Below are 23,453 nucleotides of genomic sequence, written 5' to 3' on the forward strand. Positions count from 1 at the left end.
AACAGGTACTGACATTTTTCTTGTCATTATTCCTTAAACAGTACAGTGTAACAATTATTTACATAGTGCTTACATTATATGAGTTGTTATAAGTAATCTAGACGTAATTTAAAGTATACGGGAGGATATACATATGTTGTATGCAAATACTATGCCATTTTATATCAAAGACTTGAGCATTCTGTGTATTTTGGCATCCACAGGAGGTTTTGGAGCCAATATTCCATGGATACTAAAGGACAACTGTGTACATCAAATCACTTATCTTTTAAGTACTGAGAAATGAGAATAATAATTGCTCAAATCATACTAGCAAGCAGTAATAATGACCACAACAATAATAGTTTCACAACTAATGTTATCAAGTAACAGAAATGCCAAAAATAACAGCAAGTACTATTTTTCAAACCTTGATATGGGTGAGGCAATGTGCTAAATGGTTTGAGTTTCCTTCATAATAATACATTTAAGACAAAGCTGGGATAGGTCTCTGGTGAACCTTATTAGAACGTGTAGATTATGTGTCTGTATGCATTTACAGTTTACAATTTGTTAAGAGTTAAGAATAACAGTAAGAGAAATGGAAGGGGAGGAGCAAAATGAGAATAGAGAAGAAATGAAGCCACAGCCTTATGTTAATGATTATAGCAAACTTTGAGTTAGCCTGTTATCTTCTAAGCCATTTTATTTTATTAAAATTAATGCCCTTGGCCGAGTGCGGTGGCTCACGCCTGTAATTCCAGCACTTTGGCAGGCCGAGGTGGGCGAATCACGATGTCAGGAGATTGAGACCATCCTGGCTAACAGGGTGAAACCCCGTCTCTACCAAAAATACAAAAAAATAGCTGGGGGTGGTGGCGGGCGCCTGTGGTCCCACCTACTCGGGAGGCTGAGGCAGGAGAATCGCTTGAAAACGGAAGGTGGAGCTTGCAGTGAGTTGAGATGGCGCCACGGCACTTCAGCCTGGGCGACAGAGCAAGATTCCATCTCAAAAATAAATAAATAAATAAATAAATAAATAAATAAATAAATAATGCTCTTACAGAAAGGTTAAGTAACACAATTGAAGCACAAAAAGTTAGTTTGCCCGAGGTAGTTGGCTGGCATATGAACTTGATTGGTCCAGCTTCTAAACCCACAATTTTAACCTCAGACCACACCAATGGGAAGATAAGCAGTACCCAACGTAGGTAAATATCAGTACTGTTTGGTTCTTTCACTCCCTACTTTTCAAAGCACTATTAAATCATCTAATCCTTATATTTTAGAATGTCTGAGTTATGAAACATAGATCAGTGTCACAGCAGAAAGTAAAGTAAAACATTAAATTATTACTAAGATACCTTTAGAGGCAATTTGTTCAAAAGGAAGGAAAAGCTCTACCAGATGATAATCAATAAATTGAACAAATCAATAGCAAATTGAAATAAATGACAGAATCAAATGTTAGGATTTATCTGATCATAAAAGAAACCAGTACGTAAAGTTACCTATACAACCAGGTTTGACATGGGCAGTTGTAGCTAATTCCAGTTTTTCAGGCTTAGCCTTTTCCTGATTTTTTTATTTTCTTTGAACTAAATATACTTGTTAAAAGTTGCATATGCCAGGATGGGGTTGGTAGACTCTCACTTGCCTTTGCCATATTCTTTTCTTGTATTGTATTAGAAACACATGCAAAGCACAGAGTTCTTACTTTAACATGTAGTTAACTATGGAAGATTACCAATAATAACACATCTCTTTTTTCCCTTTTGTTCGATTTTTTTCAGTCTGAACTCCCACCTCTCTTTCCAGCTCAGCACTCAGGATAGTTGTTGATGTAAGGAAAGTACTGGAATACTTGTAGTCAAGAACATACCTCGTGCTGAGAGAGGGGCCATGGTGGTGCTGAAGGCTGCCAGATGCATGAAGCCACGAGAACGCATTAGTGGGATCAGTGGGAGGTAAAAGTTCTATTTTTGTGAATGTGAAATATGTGTGGGTAATAAAGAATAAGGAGCTGTACCATAGAGTTTAAAGGGAGTTTATAGAAATAAGTTCAAATATTTTTTCTTCTGTAGTTTGCAGTATAATTCAATGACATAATTAACTACTATTTATGTAACTATTTGAAAATACTTTTTATGTTGCAATAGTACTTCTTTGCAGCAATCCGATTTTTAAAAGTCCGTGTTTAATTTAAAAAAAAAAAACTATTTTATTTCTCTTTTCAAAACATGTTGATAAAATCACTAAAGGCTATGTGATATTACTTCTTGTGAAGACAACCACTACAAGTCTGCTAAACAAGTTCTAGGAACTAGTAAAAATGTTATAGCTAGTTTAACTAGAATGTGCCCTCAATGATTTATCATACAGAGCTCCAGAAGGGCACTTACATATCATTTTGTGAAGTATGAGTTTTCAGTTAAATCATATGACTTCTTCTAAATTAACTTTCATTCTTTTCAATTCTAAGGTTTTTTTCTGTATGTATGAAAAATGAAATGAGAAGTTAGTATTGGGCCTTTACAATAAAAGTAGCACAAGAAGATAAAAATAATTTGAAAATAGCACATTCTGAAATTTAAAATATAAATTTTAAATTTCATAAAAATTTAATAATGGTTTGAAAATTTTTTCTCTAGTTCTTGGAGTCAAAGAAAGGCTACTGGAAGTTAATCTGACCTTTAGCATCATTGTACGTGTTATTATAAACTCAACTAAAACTCACTATTAAAGACAAAAGAAATCAAACTAAATGTCCTAAAAGGAACGGTTTTGTAATTAAAAGTGCGAGTTTTGGTAAAGCAGATAATCATAAGAACAACATTTTCACTAAATAAGTTATCAAGTGGAATTGGAATGTATTGAAATTAGGTGTAGTGCATAAATAATTCATGATTGATTTCAAACAATCTAATATATTTCTAATGCAAGATAAGGTGTGCTTGTAATAATTTTCAAATATTTGTATACATACACAGCTGGAGTTTTGAACTACAATGTTTTTGTAAGGAAGCTGATAGCTAATGTTGAATACATGTATATACATATATATATGTGTGTGTGTATGTGTGTTGAATATATATTTAGCCTAGCAGGATATGCTTTCTTTGCTGTGATCAATCAGATTTTAGAGGTATTTCATTTTTTTAAGAACTATTTTGTAAATCAACCTAAATGTCCTACAATGGTATTTATTTATTTTTCTTTCTTTAAAAGTGTGTATAAATTTAAAGATTGTAAGTAGAATTTTGTTACCTATATATATTGCTTATTTTTGAAGTCTGTGCTTTCAGCATCACTATTACTCAAATAATTTACATTGTATCCACTAAGTAATTTCTCATCATCCACCTTTCTCCCACTCCCTAACCCTTCTGAATCACCATTGTCTATCATTTCACATTCTATATTCATGCGTACACATTATGTAGCTCCCAGTTATTACTGAGAACATGAGGTATTCTTCTTACCATTTCTGAGTTGTTTTCTTTAATGATCTCCATTTCCATCCACATTGCTGCAAAAGGCATGATGTCATTCATTTCATGGTTAAGTGGTATTCTACTCTGTATTTATATCACATTTCTATATCTAATCATCCTTTGAGGAACACAGGTTTATTTCACATCTTTACTATTGTGAAGAGTGCTGCAATAAACGTGAATGCATGTATCTTTTTGATATAGTAATTTATTTTCTTCTGGGTAGATACCAATTAGTGGGATTGCTAAATGACATGGTAGTTCTATTTTTAGTTCTTTGAACATTTCCATAATATCTTTCATAGAGGTTGTACTAATTTACATTTCCAACAAGAGTATATAAGCACTCTCCTTTCCCCTCATCCTTGCCAAGATCTGTTATTTTCTGTCATATCTTATCATAATAATAGTCATTCTGAGAAGCTTATGCACGGCAAAATAAATAATCAACAGAATAAACAGAGAAGCTGCAGAATGGGAAAAATATTTACAAACCACGCATCAAACAGGGATTCATATCCAGAATTTACATGGAACCCAAACAACTCAACAACAGCAACAACAAAAACAACAAAGCATTAAAAAGTGGGAAAAAGACAGAAATAGAGATTTTCCAAAAGAAGATACACAAATGGTCAAGAAACATGTGAAAAAAAAAGATGAACATCACTAATCACCAGAAAAATGCAAATCAAAATGACAATGAGATACTATCTTACTCTAATATTTGAGATGGAGTCTCAGTCTATTGCCAGGCTGGAGTGTAGTGGTGCGGGCTCTGCTCACTGCAACCTCCGACTCCTTGGTTCAAGTGATGCTCCTGCCTCAGCCTTATAAACAGCTGGGATTACAGGCATACACCGTTTACGTCTTTTCTAATGCATTTAAAAAAACTTGAAACAATCATTTGACGAATGGAGTACCAAAAATTTTTCATTTTCAAGGTTTACTGACTTATCATTGTTAACATCAAAATTTGCAAACAGAAAAAGCTTTGAAATTAAGTTGTATAAAGGCAAAGTAAGTACTGAGTAAATCAAATTATATGATTTCAAGATATGTAGACAATTTAGTTTTTAATTATACAATTGCACTTTGGAATACCTTGAATTGTAGGAAGAAATTCAGAGTATTTTTATTTCATTGTATGCCTTTATATCCCGTATTGGAGTTTTGTAACCCATCATTTTAATTTATATATTATTTTAGTTTTTAAAAAACTTTTATGGATACATAATGGTTGTACATATTTATGGGAAACAGGATATTTTGATACAAGCATACAATGCGTAATAATTAAGTTAGGGTATATTGTTGATGCATAGGAAATGACTTCGTGAATGCTCTTAGTGAAAATTTGGGAGTTTTTTTTATATTTAAGGGGGATATTTATTGTTTTCCCAAATATAGATATTTACGCACTCTGGCCTTATCTGCCATCACTCTCATAACAGAATTGTTTTCCATTAGAATTAACCTATCTCCATGTTCACATGCCATACTTAGTCAATTAAACTTGAGGTTAGACCTTATTCCAACCTTTTTGGTATAAGTTATAGAATTGGGAATATTAATATGTCGTGAAAAAGTAGAATCCCAATCTAGTGATTCAGAAGACTTGAATTCCCAGGTCTGAATCTGAAAAACAACTAGACCTTGGATCTTAACAACTTTGAACATGTTTCCTGAGGAAATAAAACATTTAACATGCAGTTGACTGTCCACAATACAGCAATATTCCTCTACTACTCCAGGAAACTTCTGACTAGCAAGATGAAAGTTGCAAATGACTTCACTATCTATTCAGGGACTTCTCAAAGATCCATTTAATGAATAACAAATTTGTCATCTTGTCAACGTGTAATTTCAATTAACTTCTTACTCCATGATTCTTTAAAATGTTTGTCTCAAAGCCCTCACTCTGATGTTTCCAACAATCCTAAACTATTCCATCATAATCCCTACCCAGTGCCAATAATGCCCTCTTCCATCCCCACATTGAAAGACTGCAAAAGTCTCATGAATATACAACCTTTACCCTCTTATTTGAGAGAAGACTATGACTCTGTTAAAATTGTGTTCCTTCTGACCAGGTAAGCAAAAAACTGTAAGACAAATCACAGAAAGAACTAGGGAACAGAAAAAGAAGGAAGCAACAGGCTAGCAGAGATCGAATCCAAAGGGACTTGGTATGTTGTCAAAAGGTTAGATGGGAGTGTTTTTGGTTCCCCTCATCCCAGTGGCAGACTGCTGTTTCCAAACTATCAGAGAGCTCCTCTGCCCTCACAAGCCCAAGCACTTGGTTGAGTAATGATTTGGGTACTTCTTGAGGGTATTATGCTACACTACCAACTTGCATAGGGCCACTCGCCCTTTCTCCAAACCTGAGCTATAGTAGCAAACTCCTATACTGGGTACCTACCAATTGTGAGACTGTGCCCTGCTGTACCTGCAGCCTTTGTGTCTCCACATCACTGAATGCCCCCACAGACATTCTCCAGCACCCATTCAGATTGTGGTAGTCACACAGAGCTGGCTGGACCCAGGGGAGCTGCAGGCATTCCAATGGTCTAGCCTTCAGGGACTGCTGCTGCAAAGGGAAGGGAAAGTACAGAACATCAAGGGATAAGAGCATCCCTTGAGACAGAGGAAACACAAGCATGTATTTTGCTGTACCTGAGAACTCCTAGCTTGTGGGCTGAGAAGGACTGCACCTCTTCCACTAGAGATGCAGACATTGTGCTTTGCTCCAGGCATCCTACATACTTAGACACACACATGGAGAGAGAAACTTCTCTTTCTTGCTCACTGCTACAGTGGTACTGTGTGGGTACTCTGATAGGAGATTGGCATAGGTGTACAAGTGGATGGCCATTCTAGGACTATTAGGGGTGGCAGTGTCCCCATTGGCAGTGTGTACAACAGGCCTGGGTTTGCATGAAATGCAGATCCTCTCCCTCCTCTACACAGAGTGGTAGCATTGCTGCAGTAGAGAGCAGGAAAGCCACAAATCTGTGTTTGGGGCTGAAGGAGAATGTTCCACTGAAGTGGACTCCTGCCTGCCCAGGTCATGGAGCTTGGCCAGCTTCCTCACCATCTGCAAAGCCCTCAGTGCATTTCATCATTACCTTCCCCACCACCCCCATCGGGATTGGTGCATTTTTTCACCATTGAAGGATATAAGGGTGAGACTGGTGGACCAGCTCCACCCAGCTTTGTCCCCTCCTCAGGGGCTGAGCATGGATCTGAGGCCACTGGGCATTCCACAGACCAACCCATTGTCTGAGGCCACAGAGAGCATCTTTTGTTAAATAAAAAGAAGCATATACCCATTGGTCTCTGCCACAACCAACTTTTACCCATAAGCATCTGGCCTAGAGGTTGAACTACATATCCAATGCAAAATTTGCCGACATGAGTGTACAGCACAGGGGAATAAGATAACTTCCTGGGACCTCCACTATCCTAGCACCACAGGAGGCAGTGAACCTGCTCACATGCCTAGTACATCACTACTATAACCAGCATTTGAGAAAGCTACCACAAAAATCTATAACTGAGTAACTCCTACAGAGTTTTTTGGCACTAAAAGCACTCAGAACTAGAACCAAATGACCATATACAACTTGCGTTGTATTCACATCCTCAAGGGGAAAAGAAATCCCATCCAAATGAAAGTAAATTCAAGAAAAAAGAAAAGATATTTTATTCAGATTGGAAGAAACCAGAGAAAGAAATCTGGTAATATGATAAAAACAGTGTTACAACATCCCCAAAGGATCCTCCAGCAAGGATCCTAACCAAAATGAAATCTTTGACAATCCTGATAAAGGATTGAAATCATTGATTTTAAAGATGCTCAATGAGCTCCAATAGAAAGGTGAAAAACAACACCAATAAATCATAAGGATAACTTGGGATATGAATGAAAGAGTTCCTGAAGAGATAAATACTAATTTTAAAAATCCATAACTTCTGTTAATAAAATATTCATTGAGGGAGTTACAAAATATGGTTGAAGACTTTAACATTAGACTAGTCCAAGAAGAAGAAAGAATTTCAGACCTTAAAGGCAGGTCATTTTTATTAACCCAGTCAGCCAAAAATAAAGTAAAGGGGATTGTAAAAAATAAAGTTTTTGAGAAATATGGGATTATGTAAAATATTTAATCCTATAAATTATAGGTATTTCTGAAGGACAATAGGAAAAAATAAAAGTATGTAAAATTTATTTCAAGAAATAATTAAATAAAACTTCCCTAGTCTTGTTAGAGATTTAGACCTCTAGATATAGAAGGTCAAAGAACTTCAAGAAGCTACATTGCAAGATGAATTTCACCAACTCATATAGTCATTAGAGTATCAATATGGTTTGACTGTGTCGCCACGCAAATCTCATCTTGAATTCCCATGTATTGTGGGAGGGACTCAGTGGGAGTATCCTGCTAAACTAAGCTTCATAAATGAAGGAGAAATAAGACTAGCAAACACTAAGGAAATTTGTCACCTCCATACAAGACTGATGAGAAATGCTAAAAAATGTTGTAAACATGGAAACAAAGGGTCAATACTCACCATCATTAAAACATACAAAATTAGAAAACTCACAGTCTTATAAAACAATTACATAATTAAGACTGTAAAGCAACAAGGACAAAATTAACATTACAACAGGAGTAAAACATCAATATTAACATTGAATATAAATGGACTAAATGATCCACTTAAAATATATACATTGGCAAAATATATTTAAAAAACAGAATCTAATTATATGCTAGTAAAGACAGTTATAGACTCAAGGTAAAGGGTTTGAAAAAGATATTTCATATAAATAAAAATCAAAAGTGAGAAACAGTAGCTGTAGTTTTATATGTTAAAACAAACTTTAAATAAATAACAGTAAAAAAGACAAAGACAGTCATTGTATAATAATAAAGGTGTCAATTCAACTCCTGGAAATATACAACCCTCAATATTGAACCAGGAAGAAATAGAAATTCTGAACTGATTACTAGTAAGTGGTAAGATTGAATCAGAAATTTTAAAATTCCGTAACAAAAAAAGCACAGGACCAGATGGATTCACAGCTGAATTTTACCAGACATACAAAGAACTAGTACCAATCCTACTGAAACTGTTACAAAAAATCAAGGAAGACAGAATTCTCCCTAACTCATTCTACAATGTCAATATCACCCTGATACTAAAGTCAGGCAAGACTCAACACAAAAAGAAAACTACAGGATGATATCCCTAATGAACATAGATGCAAAATCCTCAAAAAAATACTAGCAAACCAAATTCAACAGCACATCAAAAGATGATATATCACAATCAAGTGGGTTTTACTCCAGTGATGCAGGGCTTTTTCAACATAGACAAATCAATAAATATGATTCACCACCTAAGTGGAATTAAATGCAAAAACCATATGATCATCTCAATAGATGCAAAAAATAGCCTGGTAAAATTCAGCATCTCAATATAATAAAACTTTCAACAAACGAGGCAATGGAAGAACATACCTCAAAATAATAAAAAGCCATATGCAACAAACCCACAGCCAAAAGTATACTGGATGGGGAAAAATTGAAAGTATTCGCCCTAAAAACTGGAGCAAGACAAGTATGCCCACTTTCATGACTCCTATTCTACAAAGTACTGGATGACGTAGCCGGAGCGATCAGGCAAGAAAAAAATAAAAGACACCCAAATTTGAAAAAAGAAATTAAAATTATCTCTATAATCTAAATATAATATTTCATGATCTGATTGATACCTTAAAAACCCTACAAATCCTTTTAAGATACTTCTAGATGACTTGATAAATGACTTTAGGGAAGTTCCAGGATGCAAAGCAACATGCAAATGTCACTAACATTTCTAAACATCAATAGTGATCAAACTGAGAACCACTCTAAGTTAAAATAGCTACAAAAAATATCCAGGAATACATTTCACCAAGGAAGTGGAATATCTCTATAAGGATTACTAAAAACACAGATGAAAGTAATTGTAGGAGACACAAACAAATGTAAAACTATCCCATGCTCATGGAATTCAAAAATCAATATAATTACAATGGCCATACTGCCCAAATAAATCTATAGCTTCAATACAATTTCTATCAAATTCCCAATGTGTTTTTTCATAGAATTAGAGAAAAACAATTCTAAAATTCGTATGGAACCAAAAAGAGCCCAAATAGCCAGAGGAATCCTCAGCAAAAAGATGAAAGCTGGAGACATCACATTGCCTGACTTCAAAGTACCTCACAAAGTACCTCACAAAGCTATTGTGTAATAGATTTCTGTTCCAGAATATAGGATCCAGAAATAAAGCCAGTTTCCTACAACCAACTCATCTTTGCAAAGTCAACAAAAACATATACTGGGGAAAAGATCCCTTATTCAATTAATGGTGCTGAGAAAATTGGATAGCCATATACAGAAGAATGAACTGGACCCTTATCTTTCACCATATACTGAAATTAACTCAAGATGGATTCAAGACTTACATATAAGACCCGAACCTATAAATTCCTAGAAGTAAACCAAGAAAAAAATGTTTGTAGACATTGACCCAGGGAAACAATTGATGGCTAAGAACTCAAAAGGAAATTTTTAAAAAACCCCAAAATCATCAATGGTACTTAAACTAAAAAGCTTTGCACAGCAAATAAATAAGTAAGTAAATAAATAAATAGTGCAAACTGATAACTTACAGAATGGGAGAAAATATTTGCAAACTATGCATCTAACTATGAACTAATATCCAAAATCTATAGACACTCAAACAACTCAATAAGAAAAAAAATTGAATAAACTCATTAAAAAGTGGGCAAAAAGCCTGGCCAACATGATGAACACTATCTCTGCTAAAAATTAAAAAAAAAAAAAAAAAAGATGAGAATGGTGGCACATGCCTGTGCTCCCAGATACTCAGGATGCTGAGGCAGGAGGATGGCTAGAACCTAGGAGACAGAGGTTGCAGTGAGCTGAGTTTGCAGCACTGCACTCCAGCCTGGGTGACAGAACAGACCCTGTCTCAAAAAAAAAAAAAAAAAAAAAAAAAGAAGAGAGAGAAAAAAAAAAAAGGAGGAAAAGGATGAAGACATAAGCAGATAAGCAGACAACATTTAAAAATGCCCAATATCACTGGTTATCACAGAAATGAAAAGTAAAACCACAATGAAATGCCATCTTATACCATTCAGAATGGTTATTAAAATGTCAAAAAACCCCAACAGATGTTGGTGAGAATGTCGAGAAAAAGGAATACTTATACACTGTTGGTGTGAATGTAAATTAATACAACCTCTATGAAGAATAGTATGGATATTTCTCAAAGAACTAAAGATAGAACTACCATTTGACTTAGCAATCCCACTATTGTGTATCTACCCAAAGCGAAAGAAATTGTCAAATCAAAAAGACACCCACCCTGATATGTTTATTGTAGCACTATTCACAATAGCAAAGTCATGGAATTAACCTAAATGTCCATAAATCAAGGATTGAATAAAGAAAATATTTATGCTATGGAATGTTACTCAGCCAGGAGAAGAATGACTCTTTTTTTTTTTTTTTTTTTTTTTTGCAAAAACCTGGATTGAAGTAGAGCACATTATCGTAAACTAAATAACTGAGAAGCAGAAAGTTCACTGCCACATGTTTTCACTTATACATGGGAACTAAATAATGTGTAAACATAGACATACAGAGTGGTATAATAGACATGATTGGCTCCAAATGTGTGAGGGTAAGAATAGGTGAGTGATGAGAAATTACTTATTGGGTACACTGTTCACTGTTTAGGTGATGGAGATACTAAAACCATACTTTATCACTGTGCAATATATGTAATAAAACTGCAATTGTACTACCTAAAACTACAGAAATGAAAATTAAAAAGATTAATAAAATTAAAAATATTAATTTTCTGGGGGCATATAGTGAAAACATTTCATTTTGAGTGAATTTAAAAGGATTGAAGAGATATTTGAAACAGTGACGACAGACAAGTTTTTCTGGTGAAGAAAACAACAATAGAGTATTAAAATAATAGAAGACTTTATTATTTTAAGATTAGACTAATGACAATATACTTGTAGACTGATAGGAAAGATCCAATGAAAATGAGAAATCATGATAGAAAGGATAAATGGTGAACTAATGAAATAATGTCCTTGAGTAAGAGAGAAGGGAGAAATCTATTAATGAAATGATGACATAGTTATTGATAGCAGCACAGACGGTTCTTCTAGAGTACTAGAAAGGAAGACAGTATATGTGGAGGCAGTAGATAATAAAGATGATGTGAGCTTGTGTATGATCTTTTTAATGTCTTCCATTTCCTGGGTGAAGCAAGAAACAAGGTTGAAAGGGAAGATGAGAATGAAATACTTAACATCTGAAGAGATGAAAAAAAAAAAAAAAAAAAACATCTAGGAGAAAGGTGTAGTAAATAACCCCAAAAATTTAGGTATTGGTCGTGAATGTAAGGTATAATTAGTCTGATAATTTTTACCTGCTACTTTCAGCTGCATTAAAGCAAATGAAAATTAAGGAGATATAATCAAAGTTAGCATTTTGTCAAAAGTTTATAATTAAAGAGAGAACAAATATAGAATTTATATTTATTAGGGGTGATTACAATTATTGTACTTCCCATCAAAGGTGGGACAAGAAGACCTGGGGGAGATGAGAGATAGTGAAAAGTTTCCAACATCAATTCGTGGGTCTTAGTAGATCAAAATATTGGAGATGAGATGCTAGAATGAATGAGATTTATTGCTTTCTGCTTTGCTTTGTGCCCTTTAGTAAATAAAAATTTCTTTTCTCAGCATATTTTTCTGGTCACTTTCACTAGTAAAACACCTGGACAACTATTACTTAATGTATTCACATTTCTATTAGGCATAAGAAAATCTTCCTGCCATGTAGATTGGAAATTCTTGCTATTTTGGAAAAAGGAGGTGTTGGTCAAAGAATGAGATGTTCAAAACTGAAAATGCTGAGGTGTGGTAGGTAGAGCAATGGTCCCCAAGGTGTCCACATCCTAATTTCTAGAACCTGTGCATATGTTACCTTACAAATCAAAGGGTAATCAAAGTTACAGTGGGATTAAATGATAATCAGCTGAATTTATAATAGGAAGATTATCCTGGGTTATCTGGGCAACCCTGATGTAATCACATAGGTCCCTGTAAGTGAAAGAGGGAGACAGAAAAGAAGGTCACAGTGACTTGAAGGGAGAAACATCTGACCTGTTCCTACTGGCTTTGAAGATTCATGAGGAAGGCCATAAGTTAAGGGAAGCAGGTGACATCTAGCAATTTGAAAGTGCAACAGATTCTTCCTTAGAGCTTCCAAAAGAAATGCAACCCTACTGGCACCTGGATTTATGCTCCGTGAATTCCACTTTTATCTATCAGAATTGTAAGGCCATACATATGAATCGTTTAAGCCTCTCAGTTTGTGATAATTTGTTGCAGCAGCAATAGGAAACTAATACAGGAGGAATTGCAAGGATTTGTGAGGATAAGGTTCAGGGTGCAAACATGGAAGTGAGAGGCTCAAACATGGGCAAAGGAAAAGTTCTTTGAGGAAAGGAATAGAAAAACCATCAGGCCAGGAGTGGGAGGATATTCATATTTATGTTGAAAGGTGATATAATTTGGCTGTGTCCCCACCCAAATCTCATCTTGAATTGTAGTTCCTGTAAACTGCATGTGTGGTGAGAGGGATCCAGTGGGAGGTAATTGAATCATGGGAGTGTTTTCCTCTACGCTATTCTGGTGATAGTAAGTTCTCATGAGATCTGATGGTTTTTTTAAGGGGCTTCTGCCTTGATTCATCTCACATTCTTCTTCCTGCCATCATGTGAAGAAGGACATGTTTGCTTCCCTTTCTGCCAGAATTGCAAGTTTCCTGAGGCCCCCCCAAGCCGTGATGAACTGTGAGTCAATTAAACCTCTTTTATTTATAAATTACCCAGTCTCTGGTATGTCTTTATTAGTAGCATGAGAATAAACGAATAAAAAAGCACAGGATGGGTAGAGTTAGAGTGACTTTTAAGAAGCCCTCTGATATAGACCTATCCCTTTGTTCATCTGCCTCCTTGTCTCTTTGTGTGAAGAAATGAGATAACTCTCGCCAACATCCCAGCTACTGATCTCCCTAGGCCATTCTTATAGTATTGCTGATAGCTTAGATTTTTTTTCATTCCTTCACCAATAGAAATTTCAAGGAAATCACCAATATACCAGAAATGTGAATGAATGTGAAACATTTTAAGTGGCATGTATTATGCTATCTTTTCTATTCCTTTATCTTTTTACTAACAGGTGTTGGTTTTAGGGACTAAATAGCTTAGTTCTACCATCTGTTTGTGAATAAAGCCATACTCTTATTTAGTTTTGTTGTTGTTGTCTTGAGACATGGTCTGTTGCTGCCCATACTGAAGTGCAGTGGTGCAATCATGGCTCACACAGCCTCAACCTGCTGGGCTCGAGTGATCTTACTCTCTTAGATTCTGCAGTAGCTGGAACTCTAGGTGCAAGCCACAATGCATGGCTATTTTTTTTTTTTAATTTTTGTTTATAAACACAGGGTTTGGCTACATTGAACAAGCTGGCCTTGAACTCCTGGGCTCAAGAACTCCTGAACTCGAACTACATTGCACAAGCTGGCCTCGAACTCCTTAAACTCCTCAGCCTTGGCCTCCCAAAGTGCTGGAATTATAAACTTGAACCACTGTGCCCTGCCCTACTCAATATTTATGCCTCATTTTACAGTTTATAAAGAGGGACAGAAAAACTATTAAAATAAATATATAGTTATAGAATAATGAAATCCCTCTGGCAGCTTATGATTGTGTAGATCATCCTTGCAACACGAAGTTCATAGACAGGATTCCAGAAAAGGCATCTGATAAACCACAGTTATAATGCTCCTTCCACCTCCACATTTCTGAAAGGAAGCTTGTACCGACTGAAGGGAAAATAAGTTTTAATATTTTTATATGTCTAGAATTAATGAAGACAGTTTGGTATAAGCTCTCCATGTATTTGAGGATTTTTCAAGAATACTGCAAGCATGTTATGTAAAGAACACTTTCAGGTGATTGATAGTTGAATATATTTTTATTGTTGCAAGATTGTTCAAACGTACTGTATGTTATGGTTAAAAATTCAAAATATGGTTATAGGTTTCAATATAATAACAAGCAATTTAATAACATCTCTGTTTTCAAAGCTAACTAGCATTAATAATGAAATTGTCCATTATTTCCGAATTGCTTTGTGCTTTACTTTGTGCATTTTAGTAAATTAAAATTTCTTTTCTAACCTTGAGAATTTTTCTGGCCCCTTTCACTATTAAAATACTTGGACAGCTATTACTGTAATTTATTTGCATTTCTATTATGCATAAGAAAGTCATCCTGCCATGTACATAGGAAATTCCTGCTATTTGTAGCTTTTTATTTTTTTAATATATTTTAAACTGACAAAAAGTATATAAATTTATTGTATACAACATGCTGTTTTGAAATGTGTACGCATTGTGAAATGGCTAAATTGAGCTAATTAACATATGTATTGCCTCACAGACATTTCTGGGGTGAAAAAAATGCTTCAAATCTGCTCTATTATAAATTTTCAAGAATACAATACATTACATTGTTATTAACTATAATTACTATGCTGCATAATAGATCTCTTGAACTTATTCCTTTACTCTAATTGAAATTGTGTATTCTTCCATCAATATCTCCCCAGATCCCACCCCTCAGTCCCTGGTAACCACCTTTCTACTCTCTACTTCTATGAGATCAACATTTTTACAATTCACCTATGAGTGAGATTATGTGGTATTTGTTTTTCAGTACTTTGGCTTATTTTGTCAGAAGACGATATCTAGTATTACACAGCTAACATTTCAATTAATTTATTTAAAGATAAAGTTCTTTAGATCATACACCAAAATTTTGAAAGAGTTTCAAATGGTGCCAAAGTAGCATTGAAGGTTGAACCTAAATTCTCTAAATTTGATTTTAAAATGTTCAAGTTAATTAAGAGAAAATCCTCTCTTAATAAAATATGAGTATTCAGCATTTTGACCGAAGGAAGCCTGGTGCATTATCACTTAAAGGATACCCATTCATTGATGTGAAAAAACAGCTAATATTCTCAGTAAAGGGAATGAAATGAGACACCTACGATTAAAAAAATGGCTTTGTAAACTTTTTGATGCTTTTTAATTCATTTAAAAATTTTGCTGTGCAGAAGCTCTTTGCTTTAATTAGATCCCATTTGTCAATTTTGGCTTTTGTTACCATTGCTTTTGATGTTTTATCAAAAGCTCATGAGATTCATAAGAACTAAGGAAAGGTGATTTTGTTTATATTTCAGCTAGATCTTAAAGGGAGCAGCGTAACTTTTGGAACTTCATAAAGAGATATTCAATGTGAATGAACACCAAAACAAACAAACAAACAAACAAACAAACAAAAAGGTGCCAGACCTAACGGTTTACTTCCTTCTGCTAAATCTTCTCTACTAAAATATTAATGACTTTGTATTGCATAAAAGCAAAAAAGAAAAAAAGCAAAACACCCAATAAATTTCTCAGTTATCAATCAATTTTGAAGTAACATCTGCATTTAATTATGTTATGTGCATATAAAAGACAATAATAAGTGCTGGAAACTTAATCCTGCTACCATTTCAAAAGAAAACTGTCAGGTCTAAAGTCAAGGTTTCAACAAGAAGAATTTCCCTAAATGTTGCTGTCTGAAGAATACAATACCTGAAAGAAAGACATTTCTGGTAAATAATTTATATGCTCATAAATATTTTAAAAAATCAATATTAAAATTCAAATTACAAAGAAAATCTGTTATTTAGATTAACAGAGAAGAGAATCAATCATTGAAAAGTTCATATTAGTCATTGTAATAACGACATAGAAACAAATAAGATAATGACAACAAAGCGACTTGTGTTAAAGAGGATGACTTGAAGGAATAGCGATTATTAAATATCTGATTACATATTTTGTCAGTTAAAATATATGTCTTTTTTATATGTGTTTGTTATAAGAAGCAGGTCAGGGTAGTAGTAGCTAGCGCGAGTGAGGAGCCGGGAGAGGGCGCAGTAGGTGAGGAAGGTCAGGTCCAGGAACTCTAGCTCCTTGCCACTCAAGAAATGTCCTCCTTTTCAGAATGTGCTTTGCGCATGTCTCGTCTCAGTGCTCGTCTAATTGGTCAAGTCCCCAGGCCTACTGATTCCAAAGCTATGAAAGTAGCGAAACTTTAGAGAACCGCCCTTGGCCAAGAAGGAGACTTATGACTGGTATCCAGATCACAATACTTACACGGTACTCACAGGAACACTCCGATTTCTTGGTCTCTACAGAGATGAGCATCAAGATTTTAAAGATGAGCAAAAACGACTAAAGAAGCTTCATGGAAAGGGGAAACCAAAGAAGGGAGAAGGGAAAAGAACAGCAAAAAAGATAGTGTTGGTCCCTCAAGAGGGAGAATTTCTTCCTCAGTGGCAGAGAGAAGAAAGTGCATTTATTGCTTTTCCACATATTGGAGGAATGTCATAATGAAATGAAGGTTATTTGGAGGAATACAATCATCTCCTGGTTGAAATCTATTCCAGTTAAATTGCGACTGGTTTGCTGAACACATTCTAACCGTGCAAAACTCTTTTGGCCTTAGTTGTGTAATGTGAAGTTTACCTAATTCTCTAATGAAATGAATACATAAGCTGTTGTTTAATGATTTGTTTGGGGTGGGGTAGGATGGTGGAGGAATGGAGTGGGGGAACCTCATTAAGTGAGCATCCTATAGTGTCCTCATTTCTCGCTTCTTGCTTACTCAGTCACTCAACCCTAAACTTCTTTCATCTCGGGTCCTTCAGCCACTGTCTCCATCACCAAGCTCACAATTTTTCTGTGTCTCTTCACCTACTCCTTTGAGAAATCTGTTAAGATGAATTTGCAGGGTAAATATCTTTTAAAATACTTCCCTTACCTAGAAAGGAAATATTGAATACCTGCTCTATACAAGATACTGGGGCCCTGGTAATACAAGTGATTAGCAAGAGAAATACTCCCTACCTCATGTAAGTTTCAGTCTTGTGGGAAGGACTAACATTACATAATTACATACAACTGTATTACACGCTACAAAGGAAAAAAGCCAGACTTCTATAGGAGTGTGGATGATTGGGGCCGGGTGCAGTGGCTCACACCTGTAATCCCAGCACTTTGGAAGACCTAGGCGGGTGGATCATGAGGTCAGCAGATCGAGACCATCCTGGCTAACACGGTAAAACCCTGTCTCTACTAAAAATACAAAAAAAAAAAAAAAAAAATTAGCCAGCCAGAGTGGTGGGCGCCTATACTCCCAGATACTCCAGAGGCTGAGGCAGGAGAGTGTGGTGAACTCGGGAGGCAGAGCTTGCAGTGAGCGGAGATTGGACACAGCGAGACTCCGACTCGGAAAAAAAAAAAAAAAAAAAAAAAAAAGTGTGGATGGTTGGATGCAAAGAGACACAGCCAGAAGCGCAAACCACATTAGGGAATTTAAAGAAAGCCTCCCTAAAGAAATGATATGTAGGGGCCGGACACGGTGGCTCATGTCTGTAATCCCAGCACTTTGGGAGGCCGAGGCGGGCAGATCACCTGAGGTCAGGAATTCAAGTACAGCCTGACCAACAGGGAGAAACCCTGTTTCTACTAAAAATACAAAAAATTAGCCGGGCATGGTGGTGCATGCCTGTAATCCCAGCTATTCGGAAGGCTGAGGCAGGAGAAACGCTTGAACTCGGGAGGTAGAGGTTGTGGTGAGCTGAGATCGCGATAAATAAGAGGTAGCCAGAAGAAAAATGGTGAGAAAGGTGTTTGAGGCAAGAGAGTACCATTTGAAAAGCCCTAAGATATGAAGAATTTGTATGTTCAAAGAACACTGACTTGTTCATGGTTGGCCATAAGAAAATAGACGCCAGATCATGAAGGGCTTTGCAAATTCTGTGAAAAAGCTTGAACATAACCAGAGGTTATTTCTGTGAGAGATGACTGTTGTATAGATCTGAGTAGCTAGCTGCTGGTTTTATTGTATTCTAGCAATGAGTTTTCAAAGAAATTGTGAGGGCTTCTCTGATTTTTTTCCCAAGAGTTGTTCTGAATCTTTAGCATGTCCAGTAAATTGTTTTTAAGTATATGTGCTGCCGAAGTAAGCACAATTTTTAATACTTTTATTACTGTGGTAAAAACATAGAATTAATTATCTTAACTGTTTTTAAATGTGCAATACAATAGTGTCAACTGTATGCATGTTATTGCATTAAAGTACTTTTAACCCCTGTTTCTACCTCTCAGGTAAAGAGAACACAGTGCATAGGCAAGAGTATGTATACCAGTACTCCAGCCACAGTTTTCTTTCTCTGTAACACTGAATGATTCCTGAACTAGAAAGAATCCCAGTACATATGTTTAAACAAATGATCCTTTTAAAGAAACCTAATCCAGATGGTATGGCTAAGGCCTATTTTATAGCCTGTTAAAAAAAAAAAATACTGAACTAAAATTGGGTGGTTTGTATGTGATAGAAATGAATTCCAGCAGAAGGCTGAGAATTCATTCATTAGGAACCCTTTACTGGGCACCTGCCATGTGCCTGACACATAACAGTTGTAGAGGATACAGAGACAAATGGACTCAGTCCCTAAGACTGTGTGAATGAGCATGTGTGTGTTACAAAATGTTGGCAAGATCTCAGAAATTTTCTTAAACAGGTGCAGATGCACTGTTACTCTTGGTCAATGCAGCCAAGCCAGGTGTGTGTGGATGATTACCCCAGGAGGTTGGGCTGAGAAACAGCTTCTCAGCCTGAACCCAGTGTAGCTAAGTAGATGTTTGAATTATGTGATCTCCAACAATTGGAAAAAGATCTGAATGTAAGAGGAACTTAGGAGAATTAGCATGATATTTTAAAGAGAATTACTGCAATAAATACTAACAGCAGACCTGAGTCAGAAAACAAGTAAAGAATCAATGTATTGGTTTGCTGATGGAAGAGTTTCAATGAGATCTCAGACTCTGACCCTGCAGTGAGCCTTGGCAATGGTTGATAGCAAGGTTTGTGGATAATGCAGCAATAGATTAGTGTGCCACTGCTCCAGGCTGAAAATCAAAAATGAAAACTAAAATCTATTTGTACATAAGCTATACCTTTAAACCAACTGGTGGAGCAAGTTGTGTGACTAAAAACAGCTCTGTACTGAACTAAGACGGACCAACTGGAAACTATTAATAGAAGAAAAGGAAAATTTAACTCTTGACAACAGAGAAGTCAATAAATTTCAGGACACCAGTGACCAAAGGTTAAGATGAAGACTAAATGCAATCCGAAAAAAATTTTAACTCAAAGTTTGGACTAGCTAGTTTGTTTAATTGGATTTCTCTAGTTTGTTTAATTGGATTTCTCTGGCCAAAACTTAAACTATTGGTGCTTTCTAATTGAGTCCATTGTGCATGAACCATTTTGCCCTCAATTTCAGCACTGCATAGTAAAAAGACTGGGTTTTGTATTCAAAAGTCATGGGTTTGTGACACAGTGTACTTACTGGTTATGTGACCTTAAGTCACTTACCTTCTCCGAACCTCTTTCCTTCCCTATAAAATCATAATACTTCATTAGATTAATGAAATATTAAGGTACTTGTGAAAAGGGCTCTAAATTATAGAAGTTAAACACATCTGCTAAAAATATAAAGTTCCCCACATTTACAAGCAGCAATATAGGTTCAGGAAGAGGAGGCAGATGAGAGATAACATCTTATTGTTTATGTAATCATGGGCTTCAGAAGTTTATTTTTCTATGTGCCATATATGTGTGTGTTTCAAAATAAACATAAGGCATCATATATATAAACATATATAACCATAATGCTTGTATTTAAAAATCATCTTCCAAGAAAGAATAAATCAAAATTTGAAATTCAAAAAAAGAAGCAGGTGCATAGTTTTCAGTAAATGAAAAATAACAGAGATTAACAGAAAAAATTACTTGAAATTATATCAAACTTTTCTTAGAAAGGAGAAGTTAGATAGCAGATAGTTGTATTCTTATAAGATAACAACAGATAAAATATAATCAATTTGATGAAGTGTCACATTAGCATGACAACAATATACATGTCACCTAGAATATTTATGTATCTAATAATATATCTAGAATGTATAGTTTCCAGAAACCTTATGTTTCTCTGGAACCTTAATAAAATCTTTTGAAATTATGAGCATGGCATGTTGATTTAACTGTGACACTTCTTAACAATATATATCTTTAGAACGATGACTGATTCAACTGTTTCCCACCAGTATCATGTAGTGTAATTGGTACTTTCCATAATCAATGATTAGTAAACATTTGTTGAATCAAATAGAAAATATCCAGTACTTTCTAGTTAATCTGTTGAAGTTCTAAGAAAAGAGAAATTAAATTTAATGCTACTACCAAGAGTTCCTGGAGTTCTATGTAGTTTTAATGAGTTACCAAAAGCAGTATAACTGTATAATTTTTCTCAATCTTTTCATTTAATACTAAAAAAGTAATTTTCATGCAATTAAAAGGTGTATATAACAGGGAATTTGGTCTACTATTCAATTCTTATGTGAACAACCTAGTCTCATCATATATACATTTTCACATTCACTAAGCATTCTTTCATTTAAAAACCAACTGGATATATGTTTTACAACATGATAGTTATTGGGGATACAATATGAGTAAGCTATGATAGACCATTATTAAGAAATTCTGAAGAGAAATGCAAACACTCACTGAAATAATAAAATATATAATATGTTAGGTATAATGATAGAGGTATACACAGTGTTCTCTGTGTTTTCAAGAACGAGAACCTAATAATAGCAACTAATACCTACCTAATATTAAATGTGTGCCATGTACTGTGCTAACTTCTTTACATATTCACATTTATGACATACAGTTATTGGTTCAAGACTAGACATATGTGAAATAAATGAGAATCTCAGGACTCTTTCTTATCATGCCAGGAGATAATAGAATCTCTTTCTTGGCAAATCTTGGTGTACATAGAGTATACCTATTTTGACATTGTAAGAGAAAAAGCCCGAGAAGAAAGCCTGTCTGAAGCTGACACAGCTAAGGGAAATTGGAGTGAATTCACAGACATGAAGCCACTGAAGTAAGTTAACTGTGAATCTTGCTCTATTTCTAGACTTTCAATTACTTGAACCAATACATTCCCTTTTTAAGTGAGATTGAGCGAGGTTTTCTAAGACTTGTTACTTGAGTGGAAAAGGACAATTGGTTTAAATACCATGATCTTTTCATATGGTTTTCAAAGCCCTCCCAACCTTTACACATTTCTCCTTTCGCTAATAAATTCTAATCCACCTACTAAGATTGAACTCAACTCTAATAACCTATATTAAGCCTTTCATGATCTCTCCAGTCAGAAGTAATTAATTACCTCTTTTCCTTCCATTGTATCTAGTGGCACTGATTTAACTGTCTTGCATTTTAGTTAGCTGTTTTTCATAAGAATTCCCTTACTGACTTTGTGATTAGAAAGATGAGGTTCAAATGTCAATTTCTCCAGTTATTAGTTGGAAGTTCATTAAACTAATTTGACTTAGAACTTCTTCATATCTGTAAAATAGTGATGATAAAAACTAAATTATAAGATTAAATAGGATGAAATTAGATAACACATACGTTATGGATGAAATTGTATCTCCCACAAAAATATATATTAAAATTCTAACTCTCAATAGCTCAAAATGTGACGTATTTGGAAGCAGAGTCATTGAAGATGTAACTGGCTAAGAAAAGATCATACTGGAGTAGAGTGGGCCTCTAGTCAAATATGATTGGTGTCATTAAAAGGTGACAGACACGCGACGAAAGAGAGACACGCAAAGAGAACACCATGTGACGATGAAAGCAAAAAATTGGAATTACGCAGTTGCGAACCAAAGATCAGCAGAGATTGCCTGCAAACCACCAGAAGATAGGAAGAGGCAAGTAAGGATTTCAGGGGGAGCATGGCCTTTCTAATGTGACAGGAAATTGGTCCTGATCCAGGCCCAAAGAGAGAGTTATTGGATTTCACGCAAGAAAGAATTCAGGGTGAGTCTGCAGTGCAAAGTAACCTTAAGTTTATTAAAAAAGTAAAGTAGTGAAATTACAGCTACTCCATAGACAGAGTAGGATGTTTCCAAGAGTAAGAAGACTGACTACCATCTTGATTTTGTACTTTTAGACTTCAGAACTATGAGACAATAAATTTCTCTTATTTTTAGCTACCCAATCTGTGGTACTTTGTGAAGACAGCCCTAAGAAACTAATACAACATGGAACATACTGCTTACTGTTGAGCAAAAAGTTAAACTTATCTGAAACCTACTAGGTAGGCAATGAATACCAGCTAAATTTTAAAAGATTTTATTGATCTCTATATTATTCTCAGTACCTAACACCAACAGATTCACACACATGCATGCACACACGTTTATATAGTATTTATATGTATACTGTATTCATATAAATATACACTAAATATACTGTATATATTTGTGCATCATGTATTTATTTTATTATTTATCTGTATAACAGTTTTTCAATGTATATTAAGATCAACATTGTCCTTTCAGGTCAAGGCTGCATGAACTTCTCTCCCCACCTCTTCTCTTTCTGATACATTGATACTCATGGTCTATCAGTCTTCCATAAGAATAGCAACAGGAGAGCAATGACATCTATTTCTTCATGACTCTACACCTGTTTTATCTTGCCACCTGTAGAAGAAAGCTGGCATCACTGAACATTAACGGGATTTATTTTATAAATGGGCCTGCAGCTAACAAATTAAAAAGACAAATTAAACTTTAAGTTAGGGGAGTCAATTTA

At 35.1% G+C, this 23,453-nt stretch overlaps 2 protein-coding genes across 2 annotated transcripts in view; one reads left to right on the plus strand and one right to left on the minus strand.

The window, feature by feature from the left end:
• Nucleotides 1-1,976, minus strand: part of LOC112624831 (bifunctional heparan sulfate N-deacetylase/N-sulfotransferase 4) — a 301,958-nt gene extending 299,982 nt beyond the window's left edge. Inside the window, exon 1 of the mRNA XM_025385855.1 lies at nt 1,862-1,976. The gene's annotated coding sequence lies outside the window, so the exon portion shown is untranslated. The remainder of the gene's footprint in view (nt 1-1,861) is intronic.
• Nucleotides 1,977-16,654: 14,678 nt separating this feature from the next.
• LOC112624360 (28S ribosomal protein S33, mitochondrial-like) lies at nt 16,655-17,092 on the plus strand. The gene is given in 2 exon segments (XM_025384841.1): nt 16,655-16,790; nt 16,792-17,092. Coding segments are annotated over 2 exon segments (405 nt in total). The 5' UTR covers nt 16,655-16,686.
• The last annotated feature ends 6,361 nt before the right edge of the window (nt 17,093-23,453 follow it).

This window comes from Theropithecus gelada, chromosome 5, assembly GCF_003255815.1.
Source record: "Theropithecus gelada isolate Dixy chromosome 5, Tgel_1.0, whole genome shotgun sequence".
Lineage (NCBI taxonomy): Eukaryota > Metazoa > Chordata > Mammalia > Primates > Cercopithecidae > Theropithecus > Theropithecus gelada.